Source organism: Dermacentor albipictus, chromosome 7 (assembly GCF_038994185.2).
Source record: "Dermacentor albipictus isolate Rhodes 1998 colony chromosome 7, USDA_Dalb.pri_finalv2, whole genome shotgun sequence".
NCBI classification, from domain to species: domain Eukaryota; kingdom Metazoa; phylum Arthropoda; class Arachnida; order Ixodida; family Ixodidae; genus Dermacentor; species Dermacentor albipictus.
Window position 1 is genome coordinate 29,720,916 of NC_091827.1, and position 21,175 is coordinate 29,742,090.

Below are 21,175 nucleotides of genomic sequence, written 5' to 3' on the forward strand. Positions count from 1 at the left end.
TCACCTGCTGTGTCTGCGCGGCCGCTGGCATCTTTACGAGCCCCGTGGAGAGTTTCGCGCTGGCGAAGAGGAGGAGGAGGAGGCTGTTCTGTCTGTGGTCGGCGTGAACAACGCGGAAGGCAGCGACAGCGGCCACTCGTGTGTGTTTCTGCGGCTCTTTCGGCGTCCGTTTCGGATACGGCCCCCACTTTACATATCTATCTCCACTTTATGTCTGTATTTCCGCTTTGTCTGTCTCTCCACTTTACCCATCTCTCCACTTTGTATATATATCCCTCCACTTTGTATATATATCCCTCCACTTTGTATAGAACTCCATCCACTTTATATATCTCTAAGGATACCTATAGGGGCTTGTTGGTATGGCCTTTCTTACTTTGCTGTAGTGCTGTTGAAAGTTAGCGCTGTGTGTGCCAGATGTGCTTTTCTGTTGTCCTTGTTCAGCTTGCGCTACAGCAAACTAAGATATATATCTCTCTCCATATTATATATATTCTTCCACTTAATGTCTGTCTCCCCTTCATATGCCGCTCCATTTCATATACATCTCTCTCCACTTTGTTCCTCTCTCTCCACTGTAAATCAGTATACTTTACCTGTCTCAAAAACTTTATCTCGCACTCAGTCGTGGACGCCACTGTCTGCCTCACGTGACTCTTGAAGTGGAGAGTGGAGCCAATTAGAATTCTCCACCTTCTGCGACACTCGCACGCTGGGGTGAAGGAGGAGGAGGAAAGAGAAAAGCAGAAGGCAGGGAGGGTAACCAGAATAACGTCCGGTTGACTACCCTACACCGGGGGAATGGGAAAGGGGAAAACAAAGATCACAGGGAGAGAGTGGACACGAGTAATGCGCCTACCGCTCTCCACCTCGACACTTACGGTGGAGAGCTGGAGCCAGTTGCCATTCTCCGCGTTTTGTGACACCGGCGTGCTGCGGTCGGCGCGAGTAATGCGCGTCCTGCGCATGCGCAGGGCAGCGTATAGCACGCTACCAATCCAACGCGCGGTGGCTGGCTCGGTGCTGCGTGAACGAGGCGGCGCGAGCAGCAAAGAACGCTGTCGTGAAGCTTTCTTTAAATATAGCACGCGAACCGTCTGGGTTTCGTGAAGGCTCGATCACGTGTCTTTGCGTCCAAAGTACCGGTCTATCGCGGACGCAGCCTGTTCCTGAAAGACGGAAACGCATATGTAAACGCCAGTTCGCCCTCTTCCATGCAGATTACGACTTACGACGCCAACAGCGCAAACTGACGCTTCCGCGAGGGACTGCAACGCGGAAACAACCTGGATATTGTGTGCGCGGCTCTGACGGCACCGAACACGTTCGACGGGAATGTGACGCGAGGGGAGGGGGGGGGGGGCGAGCACGTGGAACGTGCCTCCGGCGTATTTGTGCATTTCCGACATGCAGCATATGTAAAGGCGTTGTACGTCGGAAATAGCTAGTTGCCAAGTTTAGCACTTCGAAATAAGGCGCTTGGAATCCCCATGCTGCGCCAACGTTGTAGCCGAGTGAAGCCAGTGCGAACCAACCTTGGGCATACATTGGGCCAATAACTGCACCGCCGACCGAGGTTCCACGCCGTGGTCGCTTAAAGCTGTGGTTACACGCAGCGACGCGAGATGGTGTTACTGGCGCGTTAAGTTTTCTACTAAATGGCGCTACTATGGCGCTGGCGGGTCATGCAGCCATACCATGGCAACGATGTACTGGATAGTACTTGGATTTGTCCAATATTTTTGCTTTGTGGCTTCGACGTTCTACTGGTGCTATTTATTGCGCTTGATCTTTCAAAATTTCTAAATAATGTTTTTCCAGGCGCACAAGGAGGAGCAAGTTTCTACGCAGGCGCACTTAATTGCGAATTGTTTCTTTTCAATAACACGACATTTTGCTCAAAAAGATAGTTTTAAAGTCGCAAGGCAGTTTGAAGCGAAAAAGGCGTGTGGAGTTTAGGCAGTAATGTGTACTGCACGTCATTGTCACCGTGAGAGAGAGAAAGCTCAGTCGAATCTTGCTAATTCGACCTCGATTAATCCGAATTTTCGCTTAATTCGAAAACATTGGGAATTCCTCACAAGAAACCATAATCGCTATGGCTGCAAACTCGTTTAGTTCGAACATGAGAGCATGCCGCTTCAGTTAATTCGACCCCCATCGATGCTCCTTCATGCACACAGCGGTTACTAAAAGCTTAAAACACACACACACACACACACACACACACACACACACACACACACACACACACACACACACACACACACACACACACACACACACACACACACACACACACACACACACACACACACACACACACACACACACACACACACACACACACACACACACACACACGCAAACGCAAACACACAAAATCTGCAGACGACCCTACCGCTTCCACAGGTGACGACAGTGACGGCAGTAACATGACCTCCAGTGATGATGACTACTTGCACTTTGCCCTGAACGATAAGTTTCTTTCGATAATTTCGTGAACACCTGCGATAATGTCGAGGGCTGCGGGTCCCTGACGGACGGATACCTGTGCACTTATTGTAATTTCTATCGATGTAATCTGCTGACGATCGCAGACTACTTCAAGGTATATAAAAAAGAAGGTTGGAATCCGCTCATTTTACCGCCATTTGTTAATTCGACCTTCGGTTAATACGACCAAAACTTGCGGTTTCCGCAAGGGTGGCATTAACGGGAGTCGAGTATAGGTGCAGAATTGTGCCGGCGCATATGTAGGAGCCTACATGCTACTCTGCACGGGGAAAGGGATCGGGGACAGAAAGGCTCTAGGATGAGGAGCAGGGCGGGAAAGGGAAAAAGAAGGAACAAATACATATGATCATGGTGTGTACAGGTAGCACAAAAGTGATGATGCTGATGTTAACAGGCTAGAGAGTGAGAGAGAAAGAGAGAGAAATAGGAGAGAGGAAAGGCGGGAAGGTTAACCAGACGCAGGTCCGGTTTGCTACCCTGCAGTGGGGGAGGGGTTTAGGGATGAAAAGAGGGCAGGGAGGGAAAGGGCACAGTTTAGCGCACGTTTGAAGGTTCGCACCAATTCTATAGACGGCATCTTCGTATTTAGGCCGGTATTTTGAAGAAACACGCAAATAAAGTTTAAACCTTGCAGCTTGCAGCACTTTGGGTCTAATTGCAGACATTTAGCTCCAGAGTGTCCCCAGAGTAATCTCAGTAAGAAGCTCTGCGATTGCAACGCGTTTAAAATTGTATACATCTCGCTACCTCTGCGCTCCGTTGCACATCTTCCTTCCACGGAGGGTGGAGGGGGGGTGGAGTTTTTGAGAGAGCTCACGCGGAGGCTTGAGTAACGACTCGAGACACACACAGAGAGAGAGAGAGAGAGAGAGAGAGAGAGAGTTCCACGTAGCGCGCTGCTTGCAGCTGCTGTTTCGCTCGAGAGAGTTGTTGGCAGGCCGGTGGTGAGTCTCTGGGGGATCGGAGACGCAAGCAGTTGCTCCTCACTGTTGCTGCCCCCTTTGTTTCTTTTCTTTCCTCATCTGGATGGCAGTTGTAGTGCCGACGATGGATGCGTGCTACCGTAGAGACGCGTCTAATTGCCGCGGCTATATTTAAGCACGAAGAGCTTGGGGAAGGGGACGGGGAGGAGTCGACCAGATTACGAGGAGCCTCTCGCAGAGTCTTGGTTTCGCCGCAAGAAAGAGGAATGTCGTCCTATTGTCACTTTTTAAATATTTTTCCAGTCCTGAGGGTGTGAACAGAAGAACATGACCACTTCAGAAGATATCTTGTTTTTCTCCTATATATCAGGGCCCGCGGCGAAGTTATTTCTTCAGTCTGTGTCGAGAAACGCGCCTACCTATACAGACGACAAGGAGTTGGTAGTTTCGTGGTCACGTGGTCAGACGACGGTTGACGACGGCTTGCACTGTTACGTTCTTCTTTTGGTGCTGAACCTAAACGATTGTGACTGCTAGCTGGTGCAGCTTCACGTACATATATATATATATATATATATATATATATAATGTGTGTGTGTGTGTGTGTGATATAAATGTTTGTTGTTTTTCAATGTAAAAAGCGTTGCTATAAAAAAAGCTCGCGTCCGTGTTCTCTCTTCTTGCCAATTTTTTCTTTTCTTTCTTCTTTTCGCGCTGTCCCCATGTATATGTACCGATGCGCATAAACAAGGCAGCGGGGTGATTGAGTTTAGCTCAGGGCAAAGCGGACGATATTTGTCACGGTTTCCATTTTAAGAGGACGGCTATAGTACGTATAGCAACGGAGCCACGGCTGGCACGCGCCCCGTACCTGGCGAAAGTAAGGGCGGCCGTTAAACACGCGTCTATGCGGTACACGCGTGCGGATGAAACCGTGTGCTCAGCGGACGGCAACGAGGAAAGCCGTGTGGGCGCTCTCTCGCGATGATGACGACGAAGACGGCGCCGGTGTTTGCGCTCCGCAGCGTCTCGTCGTTTGCCGGCAAAAATGCCGCCGCCAAAGCCGCTGCTGCTACTGCTGTTCCTGCTCGGCCGGGAGGAGTGTTTTACGCGTCGCTGCACGTGCAGCGAGCGTGCGAGCGAGCGCCGTTCCTGTCGGTGCGCAGAAACGAGCCGAGAGACTTTGCTGCGAGACGCGTTATCTGCAGTGCGTATACGCAGTTCTCGCGTCGCGAGCACGGTTTGCGCGCGGGAGGAGCTGCGTTCTGACCACGAGAAGAAGCGGCTCCCGTTAACATATACCTTATTTTCGCGAGGCGTCTCTTTCTCTCTCTCTCTGTGTGCGTGTGTGTTTTCGCGAGGCGTCTCTCTCTCTCTCTCTCTGTGTGTTTTCGCGAGGCGTCTCTCTCTCTCTCTCTCTCTCTCTCTCTCTGTGTGTTTTCGCGAGGCGTCTCTCTCTCTCTCTCTTTCTCTCTCTGTTCTCGCGAGGCGTCCTCTCTCTCTCTCTCTCTCTCTCTGTGTTCTCGCGAGGCGTCTCTCTCTCTCTCTCTCTCTCTGTGTTTTCGCGAGGCGTCTCTCTCTCTCTCTCTCTGTGTGTGTGTTTTCGCGAGGCGTCTCTCTCTCTCTCTGTGTGTTTTCGCGAGGCGTCTCTCTCTCTCTCTCTCTCTCTCTCTCTCTCTGTGTTTTCGCGAGGCGTCTCTCTCTCTCTCTCTCTCTCTGTGTTTTCGCGAGGCGTCTCTCTCTCTCTCTCTCTCTCTCTGTGTGTGTTTTCGCGAGGCGTCTCTCTCTCTCTCTCTCTTTCTCTCTCTGTTCTCGCGAGGCGTCCTCTCTCTCTCTCTCTCTCTCTCTGTTTTCGCGAGGCGTCTCTCTCTCTCTCTCTCTCTCTCTCTCTCTGTGTGTGTGTGTTTTCGCGAGGCGTCCTCTCTCTCTCTCTCTCTCTGTGTTTTCGCGAGGCGTCTCTCTCTCTCTCTCTCTGTTCTCGCGAGGCGTCTCTCTCTCTCTCTCTCTCTGTGTTTTCGCGAGGCGTCTCTCTCTCTCTCTCTCTCTCTCTCTCACTCTCTCTCTCTCTGTTTTCGCGAGGCGTCCTCTCTCTCTCTCTCTCTCTCGCTCTTTCTGTGTGTGTGTGTGTTCGTGCGGGCGCGCACATTTATGAGATTCATTGCTCGTGCGCATGCGCGTGTTGGGGCACGCGTGTCTCCCTGTATGTTTTCGTGTGTGTGCATGTTTACCCGGGTATATTTTGTTCGTACCTGCGTTCTGTACGTACGCGTGTCTGCACGTGTGTGCACCATTCGCGCCACCGTTTTCCTCGCTCTGTCCCACGGTACGTAAGCGTGATCGATTCGAATACACCGCTGCTCCGGCCATGGTTTGGTCTCTCGCGTCCCCCGACGAGCAAGTTTTCCAATACACTGTAAAATAATTTACACCCTTAAAAGTAAAGAAGGGTGTAAGTGTGCCTATAACGCCCACCCATAGGGTGTCATTATGTACATTACTCCCTAAGGGTGTAATGTACATAATGTTAGACACATTTACACCCTTTACAGTTAGACCATTTACAGTTACACCATTTACAGTTAGACACATTTACACCCTTTTTCACATTAAGGGGTGTAAAATATTTTACAGTGTAGGTTGGCTCTTTCGCGACCTTTAGCTCGAAGGATCGCGCGCCCCCACAGTTTTTCGCAGCCGCGGCGACTAGATCCTAGTGCTGCGTCCGTGTGCGACGTAATGTGCTGTGCGCGTATCCTCTTTCCCTTCTCTTCCTCTCCTGCTATTCGAGAGCGCGTAGGTGTGGTGTAATATTCGGGAGGCAATCAGTCACCTTCTGTGCCACTGTTCTGGCTTCGATAATCAACGTGAGACTCTCCAGTGTGCCTTAAATAGACTGGATGACAGGCCATTTACGGAAGCGAAGATCTTGGGAGCCTGGCCTTACAGTTCATTAGCCCAGAAAGCAGTTCGAGCGCTTTTTCGCTACCTGAGGGCAACAGACTTGAGTGCCCGACTACAGACATCCTACACCTAAGTTCTCTCTCTCTCTTTCACTCCCCATTCCCCTCCCCACGTGTAGGGTAGCAGACTGGACTCAGTCTGGTTAACCTCCCTGCCTTTCCGTCTTCCCTTCTCTCTCTCTCTCGCTCTCTTCTCGGGAGGCAATAGCTAGCCTGACTGACTGCTTGTTCCCCGTCTTGCTTGTATACGTTTCCACGATATAATATACTAATACTCAGTCGAACGAAATCAAGGTTTGTTCGAGCGCCCAGCAACATCCGCGAGGTATTCGTAATGGCACATTGTTAAAGTGCATTTGCGCAGTGTGTGAAAGATAATCCTATATAATAATAACAATCACATGGTGCTTGCGTACGTGCGTTTCAAGTGACAAATATCTCGCGACGAACGAGGGACATTCGTTTCGACAGGGACCACCAGTCACGCGAGTGGTCACAGTCGGGTGCCATATGCGCCTTGCGATGCAATGTGCAACGTGGGCCTTCGCTTCGCAGACAAACGCGCGCGAAGTAATCTCACCGAGACAGAGCCCGTCATCAAGCAGCTGACGACGGTCGAGTCTTGGAACGTTCTCGCTATAGCGCACACAGCGTTTGCCTTCCGCTCTTTCGGCCTAAAGCCCCTACATCCACGCGCCACCGCCGACCAGGCTAAGTACCGCCAACCTACCCTCCTCCTCCACGCTCCTCTCCCACTCACCCCCTCAGCTTTCGGCGTAGAGCGGAACCTACGTAGCTTCAGCTTCCTGTTCCGAGTGGAAGTGACGTTATGCTTTTAACGTTGTTTACTTTCGCGTCTACGGAGAGGCTTTAATTGCACCAGCTGCGGTTGAAACTGTTGATGCGATTCCATCCAAGAACCACAGCCTATTGTAATTGGCGATCTGGTCGTGTTCGCTGCTTCGCGTCAACCTGCGACGGGCTGGGCCACGAGAAACAACGTACAGTGGAATGTAGTGCCTGGACGCTTGGAGACCGCTCCCGTTTTTTGTGCATTTGGAAAACAGCGACCGCAAACTACTACTTCAGCGGAATACAACAGCTTGTCCCCTTTGAATTCTCCTTGTTTTGAAGCACACATCCCCTAAAGCGAACTCCTTCACTTTAGTGAAGGAGTTCGCGACGCCAATTTGTACGGCATACGCATAGAGTTTATGCTGTTGATTCTGAGGTTGAACTTGTCTCGTACGGCAGATCGAAGGTAACGAACGTCCCAAGTGGGTGCACTGCGTGAAGAACTGCAATGACGTGAAGCTATGAAATATAACAACTTCAAATTTGCGTGGAGGGCATTCAGTGACATGGTGAAAACAAGTGTACTTTTCTTGTGCGATATGAGCGGAGGTGTGCAGTGAATTGGTGCGTGCGCGCGTGTTGTAACGCGTGCAAAGGTGTACGGCGAATTGTGTTAGTGTTGGGACGCGAGCAGATGTGTACGGCGAATTATGTCCGTGTGTTGTGCCCCAGCCCATGGCTCTCCGCACTTTGTCAGAGAAAGGGGACGACAGGCAAAGCGTGCGGGCGCAGCGTACGCAAGCAAGCACGTAGATGCACACGAATGACGCTTGGTGGAATGGCTAGAGCGAGCTACTCAAATTAGCACCGGTTGCTAAGCACGGGCGTCTCACCATCGTCTGCAATCACAGTGGAAATTCTCGCAGCGCAACTCCGGGAAGCGTAAACGCCGGAACCGGAAATCTTAAAACCGGACATACCGGAACCGGAAACGCCGGAAGCGGAAATGCCGGAACCGGATTTGGTGTGAGGGGAAAAGGCGGTTGGCGGTACTTAAGAGAGCGGCGGTGGCGCGTGGATGGAGGGGCTTTATTTCGGCCCGTTGCGTCGTCTGTCGAGTAAACGAGAGGAAATGGGGCGGAGCCAACGATCGTTGGCAGCCGCAAATTACGGGTCCGCCATGCGGCACGGCCTCGGGACGCTCGTTTCCCTCCCCCCTCCCCTCCTACCTAACCCCCCCCCCCCCCCCAATGAGAGCGGCTGCTCTCTGCGCGAGTATATGCACCTCGTTTTAGGTTTCTACGCTTCGTGACCTGGCCGTCGCCTATCCAAGACATATGTTGACACGCGCACGGAACACATACACGCACACGCGTGCATGTATACATGTAACACACACACGCACGCAGAGAGAGAGAGAGAGAGAGAGAGAGCCAGGACGATGTTGACACGCGTACAGAACACATACACGCACACGCGTGCACGTATTCATGTAACACACAGACACGCACGCACAGAGAGAGAGAGAGAGAGAGGGCGTGTGCGGTGTCACACACACACGCAGAGAGAGAGAGAGAGAGTCAAGACGATGTTGACACGCGTACAGAACACATACATGCATTCGCGTGCGCGTACATGTAACACACACACACGCAGAGACAGACAGAGAGAGAGAGAGAGAGAAAGGTCATCTGCGGTGTATCCTTGGAATGCGCAACACAAATGCGCGCGTACAACGTTTCACACGCACGTTTGCGAAACCGCGCGAGGACAGACAATCCAGAGACAGCGGCCGCGCTAACGGCTTCCTTCGCACCACGCACGCGCCGCCGTTTCCTCCCCCTCCTCCCCCCGTCCCTCCATTATACACACATATACACACATATACACACACGCACACAACATACCTGGCACCTCTTCCAAGTCGGCGCAGCCGTCAGCGCGCCGGCCATGTGGAAAGACGCCGCCGCCGCCGCCGCCTCTCGTTGTGTACGGCTCTCTTGTCTCGCCCGCATTTTTATCTTTTGTCTTGCGTTTATTTATTTTTTCTCGATCCCAGATTACCGTCTCAACAGCGTGCGCCGGCCGCGTCGGATCCGACGCCGCCGCCGCGGCCGAAGAAGTGCGAAGCATCATTAGCACGTATACGCAGCGAAAGCCATCTATGGCGTCCCGTCGTTTTCGCGTCCTGCCTGCTTCCCACACCACAGTACATTTGTCTCTCTCTCTCTCTTTCGCTTGCTTTTCTTTTCGGTCGTTCAGAGGGCGCGCTTTTGTCGACTCTCCGCGGCGGCGGCGAAGCGCACGAACAAATAAAAGAATCTCTTGTTTTTGCCGGTTCACTTTTGTGTAATCAAAATGTAATTTTTTTTTTTCGTAGTTCTCTTTCGTTTTTCCATATTTACAATTCTTTAAGCGTGCGCCTCGGAGCCGTAGGTGCATGGAAAGGTGACGAAAAATAAGAATAAGCTAGAGCAATTTATAGTTTGGTACTGGTTCGTGTCGACTTGTCTGAGGCCTCTCGCGTGTCATATGTCTCACCGTGCGCGCGCACACACACTCAAAAAAAAAAGAGAAAAAAATGTGACGAGCAAAAATAACGTTGACGAAAGGAAGAGGCACAACGATTTTGGGTGCACTTAAAGGACCGGATGTCACATGCGGCAATCCAGTCGCTACGGGGCCTCCTGCACAACGGCGTTTCTCGCAGTTCACTGTTATCAACTCGACTTCGCATAGTCCATTCACATACGCACATAGTCCACTCATGGCTTCTGGTATCGTAAGGAAGGCGGATCCCAAGGTCGGGCGTTATTCAACCAAGATCGGACAACACTGGGCTTACACAGGGTTTTCATTTGAAGTTGCTCTCATTTCTGCTTGTGTCCGCATTTTTACCCAGAGCATTGAGCTGGGCGCTGCGAGACGAAGAATGCAACACATTCGCGTCGCTCCTTAACGTACCGGCTTTAGTATTCCTATGGTATCTGCTTCGCCGCGCGGCACTCGAGCGTTCTAGGAAAGCGTGTGGACTACATGCGTGTGACTACTACATGCCTCGGTGCGTGAACGCCCGCGATCCTGGCTGCCTTACTTGAGAAAGCGAGTTCGTCTTTGACTGGTTCGTGAAAGCCTCTTGTCTGAAGCCTCCTGCGTGTCATATCCGCATAAAAAAGAACAGTAAGAGTATGGCAACTTTATTATTATACCTTTTCTGTATTCTTCTCGTTTCCTGTTTCTTACTTTTCTTTATGTACTTTCCCTAACAGTTCCTGTAGATGCCTTTCCCCCGTTATTTTACTGGAGAAAAAGGAAAATTGTCACATAGTTTACTCTTCTCCTATCGCCCCACCCCACCCCCCTTCATCCGCAGATATTAAAAGCCCGCCTTGCTGCCTAAGTACATTCACTGGTCATAACGCTGTACCTCACTGTACACCTGTATCGCCGTACATTGCATCTCGCTTATCTAGCTTGTGTCAACCCGCTGTTCGTCGTCCCTGCATTACGCACGCAATCTCCAGGGCGTGCCGTCAACGCGGCGAGCGCGACTGGAGTGTCCGTATAACATTACTGCTATCGCAAGAAAACGTTTACAACACGAGGCCTCACAACTAGTGAGCACACACACTCACACCCGCTGTGGCTGCTCAGCGGATGTGGTGTTGGGCTGCTGAGCACGAGGTCGCGGGATCGAATCCCGGCCACAGCGCGGCCGCATTTCGATGGCGGGCGAAATGCGACGAACACCCGCGCACTTAGATTTAGGTGCACGTTAAAGAACCCCCTGCAGGTGGTCCAAATTCCCGGAGTCCCGGCCACGTACTACGGCGTGCCTCGCAATCAGAAAGGGGTTTTCGCACGTGAACGAGGTTTGCAATGTGGGCTTGTTGGTAACGCATCTTCAAGGGGAGTACGGTAGCGCGATTTAAAGACGGGTCAAAAGAAGACACATAGGGACACACACAGCGCTAACTGTGTGTGTCCCTATGTGTCTTCTTTTGTCCCGTCTTTTAATCGCGCTACCGTATACTCCCCTTGAAGTCGCACGTGAAGCCACATAATTTTAACGCATACATTCACCGGACAGCAAGTCGCGACACTAAGTGGCGCTCGCGTCGAGACTCGGTCACGTGACGTGACGTAGTGAGCGAGGGGGAAACGCTCGCGCGCGCACTCCGCGTGCATGCATGGCCAGGGCTTGTCAGAGGAAGCCCACCCGCCTGTTATTCTTTTTGTTTTTGCAAAGCGGGCGCCGACTGGGCGATCGAGCCTGTGAACGGCTTGCCCTTGTGTCGTGCGAGAGTGCAGACACGCGTGGTATGCGAGCGAGAGAAGAAGAGAGAGAGAGAGAGAGAGAGAGAAAAAAAAAACGACAGCGCGAGTAACGGTGGCCCCGAACAACAGCTGAACTGTATACTGAACGCCCGCGGGCCCTGACGAGCGAGGCTTCTCTCTGCGGCGCTAGCGCCCGTCCTGCGAGCGTTGGCTGTGGTAGCGCGTTGTGCGTCTACCGTGAGTCCTGCAGCTACAACTTTAGCCGAGCTGTTAAACGAAAAAAAAAAAAAGAGGATGCTCAAGATTCAGTTATTAAACCTATGCAGTGTTCAGGTGTCACAGGTTAAAATTATGGGGTTTTACGTGCCAAAACCACTTTCTGATTATGAGGCACGCCGTAGTGGAGGACTCCGGAAATTTGGACCACCTGGGGTTCTTTAACGTGCACCTAAATCTAAGCACACGGTTTTTTTTCGCCCCCATCGAAATGCGGCCGCCGTGGCCGGGATTCGATCCCGCGACCTCGTGCTCAGCAGCCCAACACCAGAGCCACTGAGCAACCGCGGCGGCTAGGTGTCACAGGTCTGACGATCGAAGAAAGGTAGGTGTTAGGATTGTGTCTTGCTCCGTGTTCCTTTTAATCTTTCTATTTTTTTTTTCGTTGAACAGCTTGGATAACGTTAGGTGGGACAGCCTATACAACGCGTAACTAAGGCCATCCGACCGCGAAGCAGGTATGTGGTGTATGTTAAATACGAAGCTTCGTGGTGTGATTATACGAAGTTCGTTGGCTGTGACAGTGTATAGAGGAAGTTCTGATACTGCCTGCCGTCACGAAATAGGAGGTTAAAGAAAGGGCTATATAAGCGAGATAACTAAATATACAGAAAGAACACAATAAAAACCCGTCACAGAAAAGAAACGCATATTAGATGCCCTGTTATGGTATACACACGAACAATTTATATGCATGGTTTTTATAAGAAGAAGCTCGTATAGCAGCTGGTTTAAATGTTCAGCGGCACAAACTTGGCTCGCTGCGATGTTATTCGTGTTGTGTTGCGTAGTACGTGATACAGTGATTCCTGTACTCCGCTTCAATTCGACCCCGGAGTGGAAGCTATACAGGTGGCTTGAGCCAATGGGCAGCGTCCTATATAGACAAGACATTACGTCACCGAATATTACCGGCGCCCGCCGTCTCAGGGTTGTCGTGATAAGCTGGCAATAGCGGGCACACTGTAGATGTGCCAGACTCCCCACGCCTATGTGAAACTCGAATGTCGACGGAGTAACGCAAACTCACAAATATGATCTATACGGTGTTTAGAAAAAAAAAGTTGCACTTTCGCCCAAACGTTGAGATGGCACGCCGCCCTGCGCAGCTCCCATCTCGACGACCAACTCTGGGCGACCCAGCAGGCCTACGAAGCGGCGAAGAGGCAAGACCTCGATGTCCCATCGTGGGAGGCCTAGGCCCAGCCGACTAAACTGCTGGTGCTTATTAAAGTTCACTCTCTCTCTCTTTCGCCCAAAGGGCGATGCATTGAGAGCGGCAGCAAATAGAATATTACATGGACTAACGAGGCGCCCTAGTTTTTAGGGGCAGTATAAATTGCAGTAAGCATTCGCCAACAAAACATGTGTGATCCAAAGGCACACGAAGTCAAGAGTTCGTTGGATGGCCTCGCGAACACTCGCGGTCACAACGTTCGCGTATAGTGGGGTGCGCCGGCAGTGCGAACGTTCCATGCTGCCGCTTCCCGTGAACACATTTCACCGTGCCGCGCGCCTCCGAAACTGCGGATCGCGTGACCTTCGACGCGTTAAGGCACCAGCCTTCTCGGCTCGCGCCCGCAGGAGATCACGTGACGTCCACCCAGCGCCGGGCGCGCAAGCCGCGCATGCGCTATCGCAGCCCCCGCCCCTGGAAGCACGGCTACGACGTTATGCCTCAAGTGATCCCACACATAACTGCGTGCGTTACCGAGAGTATCTGTCAGGAGAGACCTGCGTCACGGCCGCTCGATGCAAAAGCACTCTGTGCTTTTGCATTGAGTGACTGTGAGCTTTTGCATCGAGCGGCCGTGCCTGCGTTATGCGGTGGGGTCGATCGACATTGTGTTTAAGAGGAAGCTTTAGCTCGGGTGCTCCTATCTAAATACATGTAAAAGGAGAATTCGTTTTTCTAGGCAACCACTGCACCAAATTTGACGAGGTTTGTTGCATTTAAAAGACAAATGTGAAATCTAGTGACTGATGGTTTCGAATTTTTGAGTTAGGTCGTCAATTTTTTATAAAAAATTTGCAAAAATCAACAATTTTCCAAAAACGAAACTATCAAGTTTACAACTCTGTAACTCAACCACTAAAAATGATAATACAATTCTGTAAACTGCATCTAATAGTACATCTAAAGCGGACAAAATTGATGTGTTACACATGAATATAAAAAAAAATTAATCATAGGGTAATACAACTTTTGCAAAACCGTTGTAACCAAGGTAACAAATTCACGTAGGATGTCAAATGATATATTGAATTTGTCCGCTTTGAATGATCTAATGGATGCCGTTTACAGAACCGCGATATCAGTTCTTGATGCAGAGCTACAAATTTGTAAACTTCGTGCTTCTAAATTTTTCAAACGGTCAAATATTTGAAAATCGTTTTAAGAAACTTCAAGCCCTAAATCGAAATTCCGCTTCCAACAGTCACTAGAATTTAACTTTCTCTTTCAGATGCAGCAAATTTCATCAAAATCGGTCCAGCGGTTATCTCATAAAAACGTTTTTGCGTTTTACATGTATTTGAATAGGCCGCGTCGGAGTTGGGCCCGAGCTAAAGCTTCCTCTTAACGCCCCTCGCGGGGCTGAAAACGCGTCCGAAATGCGTTCCTCGTGGTCCGCGCTTCGTGGAAGGGAAAGAGTGTTCCGGACTCACCCTCCGCTGATGGGACAACAGCTCTTGGGCGACACCTGCGACGGAAGGGCGTAGCTGTCCTCTGGACACGGCTTGGACACCAGTGCGGGACACACGATGGCCGAGCAGTTGCGCTCTGCGAGTGCAAGAGAGACGGAAATTGGGAAGGAAATTAGTCGCATTCACATTTCTCTCGGCGTCCCGCGATAGGAACGCCGAGGGCACAGGTAAAGGTGATTAACACGCACGCGCATTCATGGTACTTTTTGCTTGCATGTTCGGCACGGCTTTGCAACAACGTGAAATGAAGCACTGTGTGTAGCACTTCATGCATCACTGGAAACGAATGCCCAAGTTATGTGTAACTATATAGCATCGTCTAGACAAACAAGAAAAAAACTGTACTACCGACTCGTAAAACTCGCACATTTTTTAGGCGGTTTCGCATAGCCAAGTACAGTCGCGGACAGAATAAAATGGACCACGGGATCTCCGAAAACGTTCAATTCCCGAGCAGCCTGTAGCAGTAACCAGTAAAACTGCCCACGACAACGTTGTTAGCATATTCTAGTCGAGGTCCAAAATGCAAAAACCAGATTGCGTTGTGATGTTGCGGAGATATTCAGCTTTTTCTTAGATTTCATGGTCCATAATATTCTGTCCGCGACTGTACATCAATCTTGGCGAATTCAACCCAACTCTGATATATGCTTTGTTATGTGCTCTTCGCCTAGCGAAAGTCGGCGAGCGTGTTGTGTGGTTCAGTGATTGTCAAACACGTGGCTGGCCAGAATACTAAAAGTAATAACCTGTAGTGCGTACTATAAAATTATTTCATTCGCAGGATGATCTAGTGCGTGAAGTACACAGGAATTTGTTGACCATGCGATTACAACAACGATAAAAGCACGCTTATAAGGTGATCAGAAAGAAGAAAAGCCGTTGAGGAAAAGTTGGCAAGTTGCTGCAGCAGAATTGCGAGTTGGGATAGTCGGTGAACGTCCACGTTTTAAAAGCAAATGCGCTTGCTTCTTTTTTACTCGTCGTGAGTCGGCAAGGTACTTCCCAACCAGGGCGAAAGATGTAGAAATTCTGCTTGCTGGGCCAGTTGGTTCATACTGAAACTTGACACACACTGTCGTCACACTAGCGTTCGGTGTGTCTTTTTCCATGTTCCTGTCCGTGTCCTTTTTTGACGCGCTAGTGCAATGTCCCCTTATACGAATAACCACCAACTGGCCCAGCTTTCTGCCTTAACCCTTTGAGGGTCGATTTTTTTCGCCACATGCGACCACTCAGGGTCGATTTTTTTTATTGCACATTTAAATTTTTCAGAGGGAGCTATTTCGAAAAAAAATTACTGTAATTTTTCTAGGGTGACCGTAAAGTGAGAAAAAAATGTTTGGCGTTGGCATATATGGACTGTTTATTCATGAAAAACAATAAAAAATTGCAAATAAAGTTATAAGATTTTTAAAAAATTGGCGCATTGTTATACACAATGTGCACACGAGAAAAATACACAAGAAGAATGCGCACACGAAAATTTTTTGCAAGTCTCAAATGTTCCTTTTGCACTAATACTTCTTCAGCGTGTGGTAGTTCTTGAAGCATGGCTCCACGCAGAGTGGTTTGTTGCACTCAGCGCACATGTACCTTGTGTCCTCGCGATATTTTTGCTGCCGAGTGGTGTTGGCGCAGACATGGCACCTCCTCTGGGTACTGCTTCCCTGAGCAGACGTGGGAGGCAACTTCGGAATAAAGTGCCAAAAAAGAAAACGCATGTACGGCGGCATCCTTCGTATGCGGACCCCTGTGAGCAACAACCGAGCGGGTAACAGGCGGTCACCCTTTGAGTGACAAGAACGAGATAGCCATCAGTTTTGCGAGCAAAAGAAGCCGAAACCGCGTGCGGAACAAAACCGAAACTAACCGCCGCGCGCCCGCGAGCGCGCCAATGCGTGAGCGGTAGCACACGCGCCGGGGCAAGAAAAAAACTATACAACGAAAACTGAAAGAGAGAGACGCGAGAAAATATTTTCATGTATTCCCACATAGTAGCACCACATGCCAGGCAAGAAAAATTTAGGAAATTAGCGCGCGTTTTAAACGTACAGACGGTGCCGTAAATATACGGCATCGACCATTTTCGGACCTGTTCGCGGCGCCGTATATTTACGGCGTCGACCCTCAATGGGTTAAAAAGCTTGAGAAAACCAGTGAAAAAACTTGATACCAAACACGGCGGAAAGAAGAGACACCACAACGCTGGTATTCTGTTACCTGTATTCGAAAGAGATATAGAGAAACGAAGAGGACAAGGCAGGGAGGTTAACCAAGGACCTGCCCGGTTGCGTACCGTACCGTTCGGGAGAGGGAAGGGGGAAGGTAGATAAAGAAAGAGAAGACTAACAAAGTGTCAGTCATTGTGAACACATTCGCAAAGGATTTTCCGCTACCACAAGCGTTCACACAGTCCGCTGGCCTTCAAGAAGTGTAAATGTGCTTCTGCGGCCTTTTGCACGAAAGAATGCATAGGCTATGGTGCCAGGATCTACTTATACTCACTCAGAAATAAAGCGAAACCGGGAAGAAATAAGAAGCCACTCCACGACCGAAGCATAGCTGTACATACAACCAAAAGTGCATGCGACATTCGGACGAAAGAAGCCAATGCGTTGCGCGACAAAGTGCTCAATAAAGCGCCGGCCCGACAAGTCCTCAAGGCACGCGGAGGGCCCTGCTCGGGAGGCAGGGGACACCGATGTCGCCGGGTCTTACGACAGCGAACACGCGCACATGTTTTATCGCTTTCTGTATGCGCATCCGAAGAAGAGGCGAGAGGAAGGGGGGGGGGGGAGAGGGGAGAGGCGGGGATAAAATGAAGAGGCCATTTCAGTGCCAAGCACCCATTATTCACGCCTCGGCAGGAGTCGAAGCGCGCATTAAACGGCGTTATGACGCAACAAACCACCACCGGACCAGCCAGCAAGCGTGCGCCCATCCCAGCCTACAAAACCTTTAAAAAGCGCGCACGCCTACTCGACGCCGCAGCGGCGAAGGTGCGCGCGGCGCTGCTCACGTCTGCGGACGAGCCGGCCGGGAATGTACCGCTTTGACTCGAACGTAATCCGCGGCCTTCTAGCGGCGCTGGAATAAGTGCCAATGACAACCCAACTTGCGGGCGAATGTTAGACCAATGTAGGTCCGGCTAGAGGACAGATGGCGGTCCGAGTTACGGGCAGCGTTGGTCCAGCTATTACCCACGATATCCGCCAGAGGGAAATTTGGCCGTAATCCGCGGCCCCCTAGCAGCACTGGAACAAGTGCCAATGACAACCCGACGTGCGGTCCGATGTTGGACCAATGTTGGACCAATGTTAGACCAATGTAGTTCCTGCTAGAGGACAGACGGCGGTTCGAGTTACGGGGAACATTGGTCCAGCGGTTACCCACAACATCCGCTAGAGGCAAATTTGACCGTAATACGCGGCGTTCTAGCAGTGTTGGAATCGCTGACAATGACAGTGACAATGACAACCGGTGACTCTTCCGGGCCAACGTTAGACCAATGCAGGCCCTACCGGAGGACCGATTACAATGAAATGTATGGCCAAGATTGGTACAAGTGTTTACTAGAAAATCCACTAGAGAGGAATTTGAACGTAATTTACGGCCTTCTAGCAGTGTTGTTGAGGTCCGGTGAAAAATCTTGCATGGGAGCAGCCCAAACTACACTTGTGCGCACAGGGTTTCGACAAGAGTTTAGGGCATAGGCTCCTTTCCCAAGCGTATCACTCATGAAGGAAGCCGAACGTCAGGCCGGGATACACTTGTGACCATTTCGACCAGTGGGTGCCCGGCGGCGGTGGGAATCGAGCCCACAACCTCCCGCAGCCGAAGCTGGCGCTCTACAACTAGGCCACTTCACAAGGTGTGGGCCAATGTTAGACCAATATATACCCTACCAGCAGACTGATGACGGTCCGATGTACGACCAAGTGTTGCCCACGACGTCCGCTAGGGGGAAATTCGGCGCTAGTGTTTACGAGAGCTGCAAGCACGCCGGTTCAGCCAGCGTGGAAACGACGGGTCGTAACGTCTTCTGTTCGCGCTAAACTTCTTCCTTCTCGATTCAAGCGACTTTGTGGCTTTGCAATTTGATCGCCCACTGTACAAAATATTGCATTACGAATGCAGCAGTTCTCGAAGGCTATAGATGTCCGCGGACTCTTAATGTTATCGCGCGTTCGGATCAAATATGCGATTGCTTGGAAAATCAGAGATAAAGCGTAATAAACACGACTACAAGAACGTCCCCAGCAGCGAGCACGACGACTCGACAAATCAACGTGCAAATCTTTCCCGCGCTAGCTGAAAGTAGCCCCCGTCGCCGAACCGTCGCAGTCACCGCGTTGTTTACCGATTCCGGTATAGGAAACTCTACTACGACAGAAACCAGTCGGCGATCGGCTTGGATTCGACAGAACGCGGTAAGTTCAGCCGTCGCACGTTCTCAAGAGGTCCGCGCGAACGTGCTTTCCTCGGGCATTTTTTGCGCATCCCCGCGTTTACGACTTTCGTCGTCGGTCGTCTCGTATAAATCCCCTCCGAAGCGAGCTTATGGCTCCAGCGGTGCAGTGTAGAGAGCCGATCGTAAAATGGGGAAAAAAAAAAAACTGGGCGCGTGCCCCCGTAAAAATAAAGCCTCGAACGGTGTTACACGTCTTCTGCAGACTCGAGGAGAGCGTGCGCACACACGCCGCAACTTAGGCATGGTCGACTGTGCACTTATTGCATAGTCGACCCAGCCGCCTCTATTTCTCTTTTTTCCCTAGCCCCGCACCCCCTCCCTCCCTCTCTGTTGTCTCGAGCTTAGAATCGCATGTAGTCTGCGTGCCGCATACGTGCGCCCAAAGGTCCCGAAGCAGGTTTTCATGTACGAAGCTCCTCGCATGGTCTCTCCTCACCAGCTGCACACCTTAAAGCATTGTTTCCTGCCCGACTATAGGCATCCTACACGTAAGCTCTCTCTCTCTCTCTCTCTCTCTCTCTCTCTCTCTCTCTCTCTCTCTCTCTCTCTCTCTCTCTCCACGTGTAGGGTAGCAAACTGGACTCAGTCTGGTTAACCTCCCTGCCTTTTTCCTCTTCCCTTCTCTCTCTCTCTCCCCCAGTTCTCTCTTTATTTCACTCCCCATTCCCCTCCCCACGTGTAGGGTAGCAAACTGGACTGTCTGGTTAACCTCCCTGCCTTTCCTTGTTCCCTTCTCTCTCTCTCCTATAGGTTCTAGAGGGAAATTCGGCCAGCAAAGGAATCGGCTTTCCTGGAAAAGTTCGTCCTGTTGGCTTCAAACGGATTTGGGAATTTCCATACTGTTCGTATTGAACAAGATATCATGTAATAGGTGCAATGGCTCGCGATCATGACACATGTGCGCACAAATGTACTTACTTTATGCGTTTAGAGAAACAAACGTTATTACTTGGGAATTTAGCAAAAGAAGGAGTAAATACGGCAAAAGAGCGTCTGAAGTGCACGCAAAAGGATGAGATAAATTCGTGTTCTACTTACTATCTAGTGTTTTTTTTTTCTACGAAGCTCTATGCTTTAAAGATACACTGAAGAGAAACGTAACGCTGTTAGTTTAGAGAGGTGTTTGTCAAAACTACTGTAACTGGCCGATCCACTAGCTGAAAGGTTACGAACACATATACTGTGTACAAACAGCGTACGTCGTGCTTAGGGCTAATTCACACCGGCGACTTGAGGAGGTCGCGCGACCATTTGCGACTCGCAATCAAAAAGCGACCGAAGGCGACTGATGTTCACACCGGCAAGCCCGGCTGAGCGCGACCGCAAGTCGCAATCCCGGAGATAATCGTTCTCAGCGAGAACTCTCGGAATCTACGCGGAATTTGAACGCGACGCCGGAGGAGGCCGGATGTAGACACACGAAAGATCGCTTCCGGTGCGCCGCTGATTGGTTTATCAGTTTTGCGACCACGGTCGCGCGACTGAAAAATCGCGCAGAGAGCGACTGGCCCAAAATCGTCGCTTTTCAAGAAAGGCGACCGTTTGCGACCATTTGCGACTGGTCGCTTTGCGACCAACTTGGTCGCGCGACCACTGTCAGTCGCCGGTGTGAATGTGCCCTTAGAGTGTACGAGACTAGTCGCGCTCTTTCCTCTGTACTTATTGTATTGCGCGGTGTGCAAAGCACGAAGCCACCAAGTCGTGACATCGACAACAGGTGGAGACACTATCGCCGTCAAATATGCGGGCGGGGGGCCAGAGTTTCTCGCTCGCGGTGCTTCCAATTTCCACGTCACAAGTTAGGGGCAGACTCAACGGCAGTTGACGCCTGCGTAGTGCCGCCGACAGAAGACATCGCAGGCGAAGGCGACAAAGGGACTACTTCGGCTTTTGAAAGACACGGGATTGGACAAGCGGCCGTGACAGTGATATCGCGTACCACGCCAGATTGATGGACTCTAACGGACGATGTGTGTGTGTGCTGTGCTCTCTCTCTCTCTCTCTTCCCCATCTTTCATCGCCCCCACCCCTCTCCCATGTGTAGGGTAGCAAACCGTTTAAGCTAAACTGGTTAACTTGCCTGCCTTTCCTTCTCCACTTTTTCCTTCCTTCCTTGCGCCGATCGTTGATTATATATACGATCGGCGCAAGGAAGGAAGGAAAAAGTGGAGAAGGAAAGGCAGGCAGGTTAACCAGTTTAGCTTAAACGGTTTGCTACCCTAATCATGGGAGAGGGGTGGGGGCGA

General features: G+C 50.8%; 2 protein-coding genes across 7 annotated transcripts in view; one reads left to right on the forward strand and one right to left on the reverse strand.

Moving 5' to 3' along the window:
* Positions 1 to 21,175, reverse strand: part of LOC135917460 (cysteine-rich motor neuron 1 protein-like) — a 179,168-nt gene that overhangs the window by 45,991 nt on the left and 112,002 nt on the right. For both annotated transcript variants that reach the window (XM_065451020.2, XM_065451021.2), the window contains exon 2: positions 14,417 to 14,531. In XM_065451020.2, the coding sequence (XP_065307092.2) occupies positions 14,417 to 14,531 (115 nt within the window). The remainder of the gene's footprint in view (positions 1 to 14,416; positions 14,532 to 21,175) is intronic.
* Positions 1 to 21,175, forward strand: part of LOC135917461 (nuclear transcription factor Y subunit gamma-like) — a 496,387-nt gene that overhangs the window by 16,221 nt on the left and 458,991 nt on the right. The gene's annotated exons all lie outside the window — the stretch shown is intronic.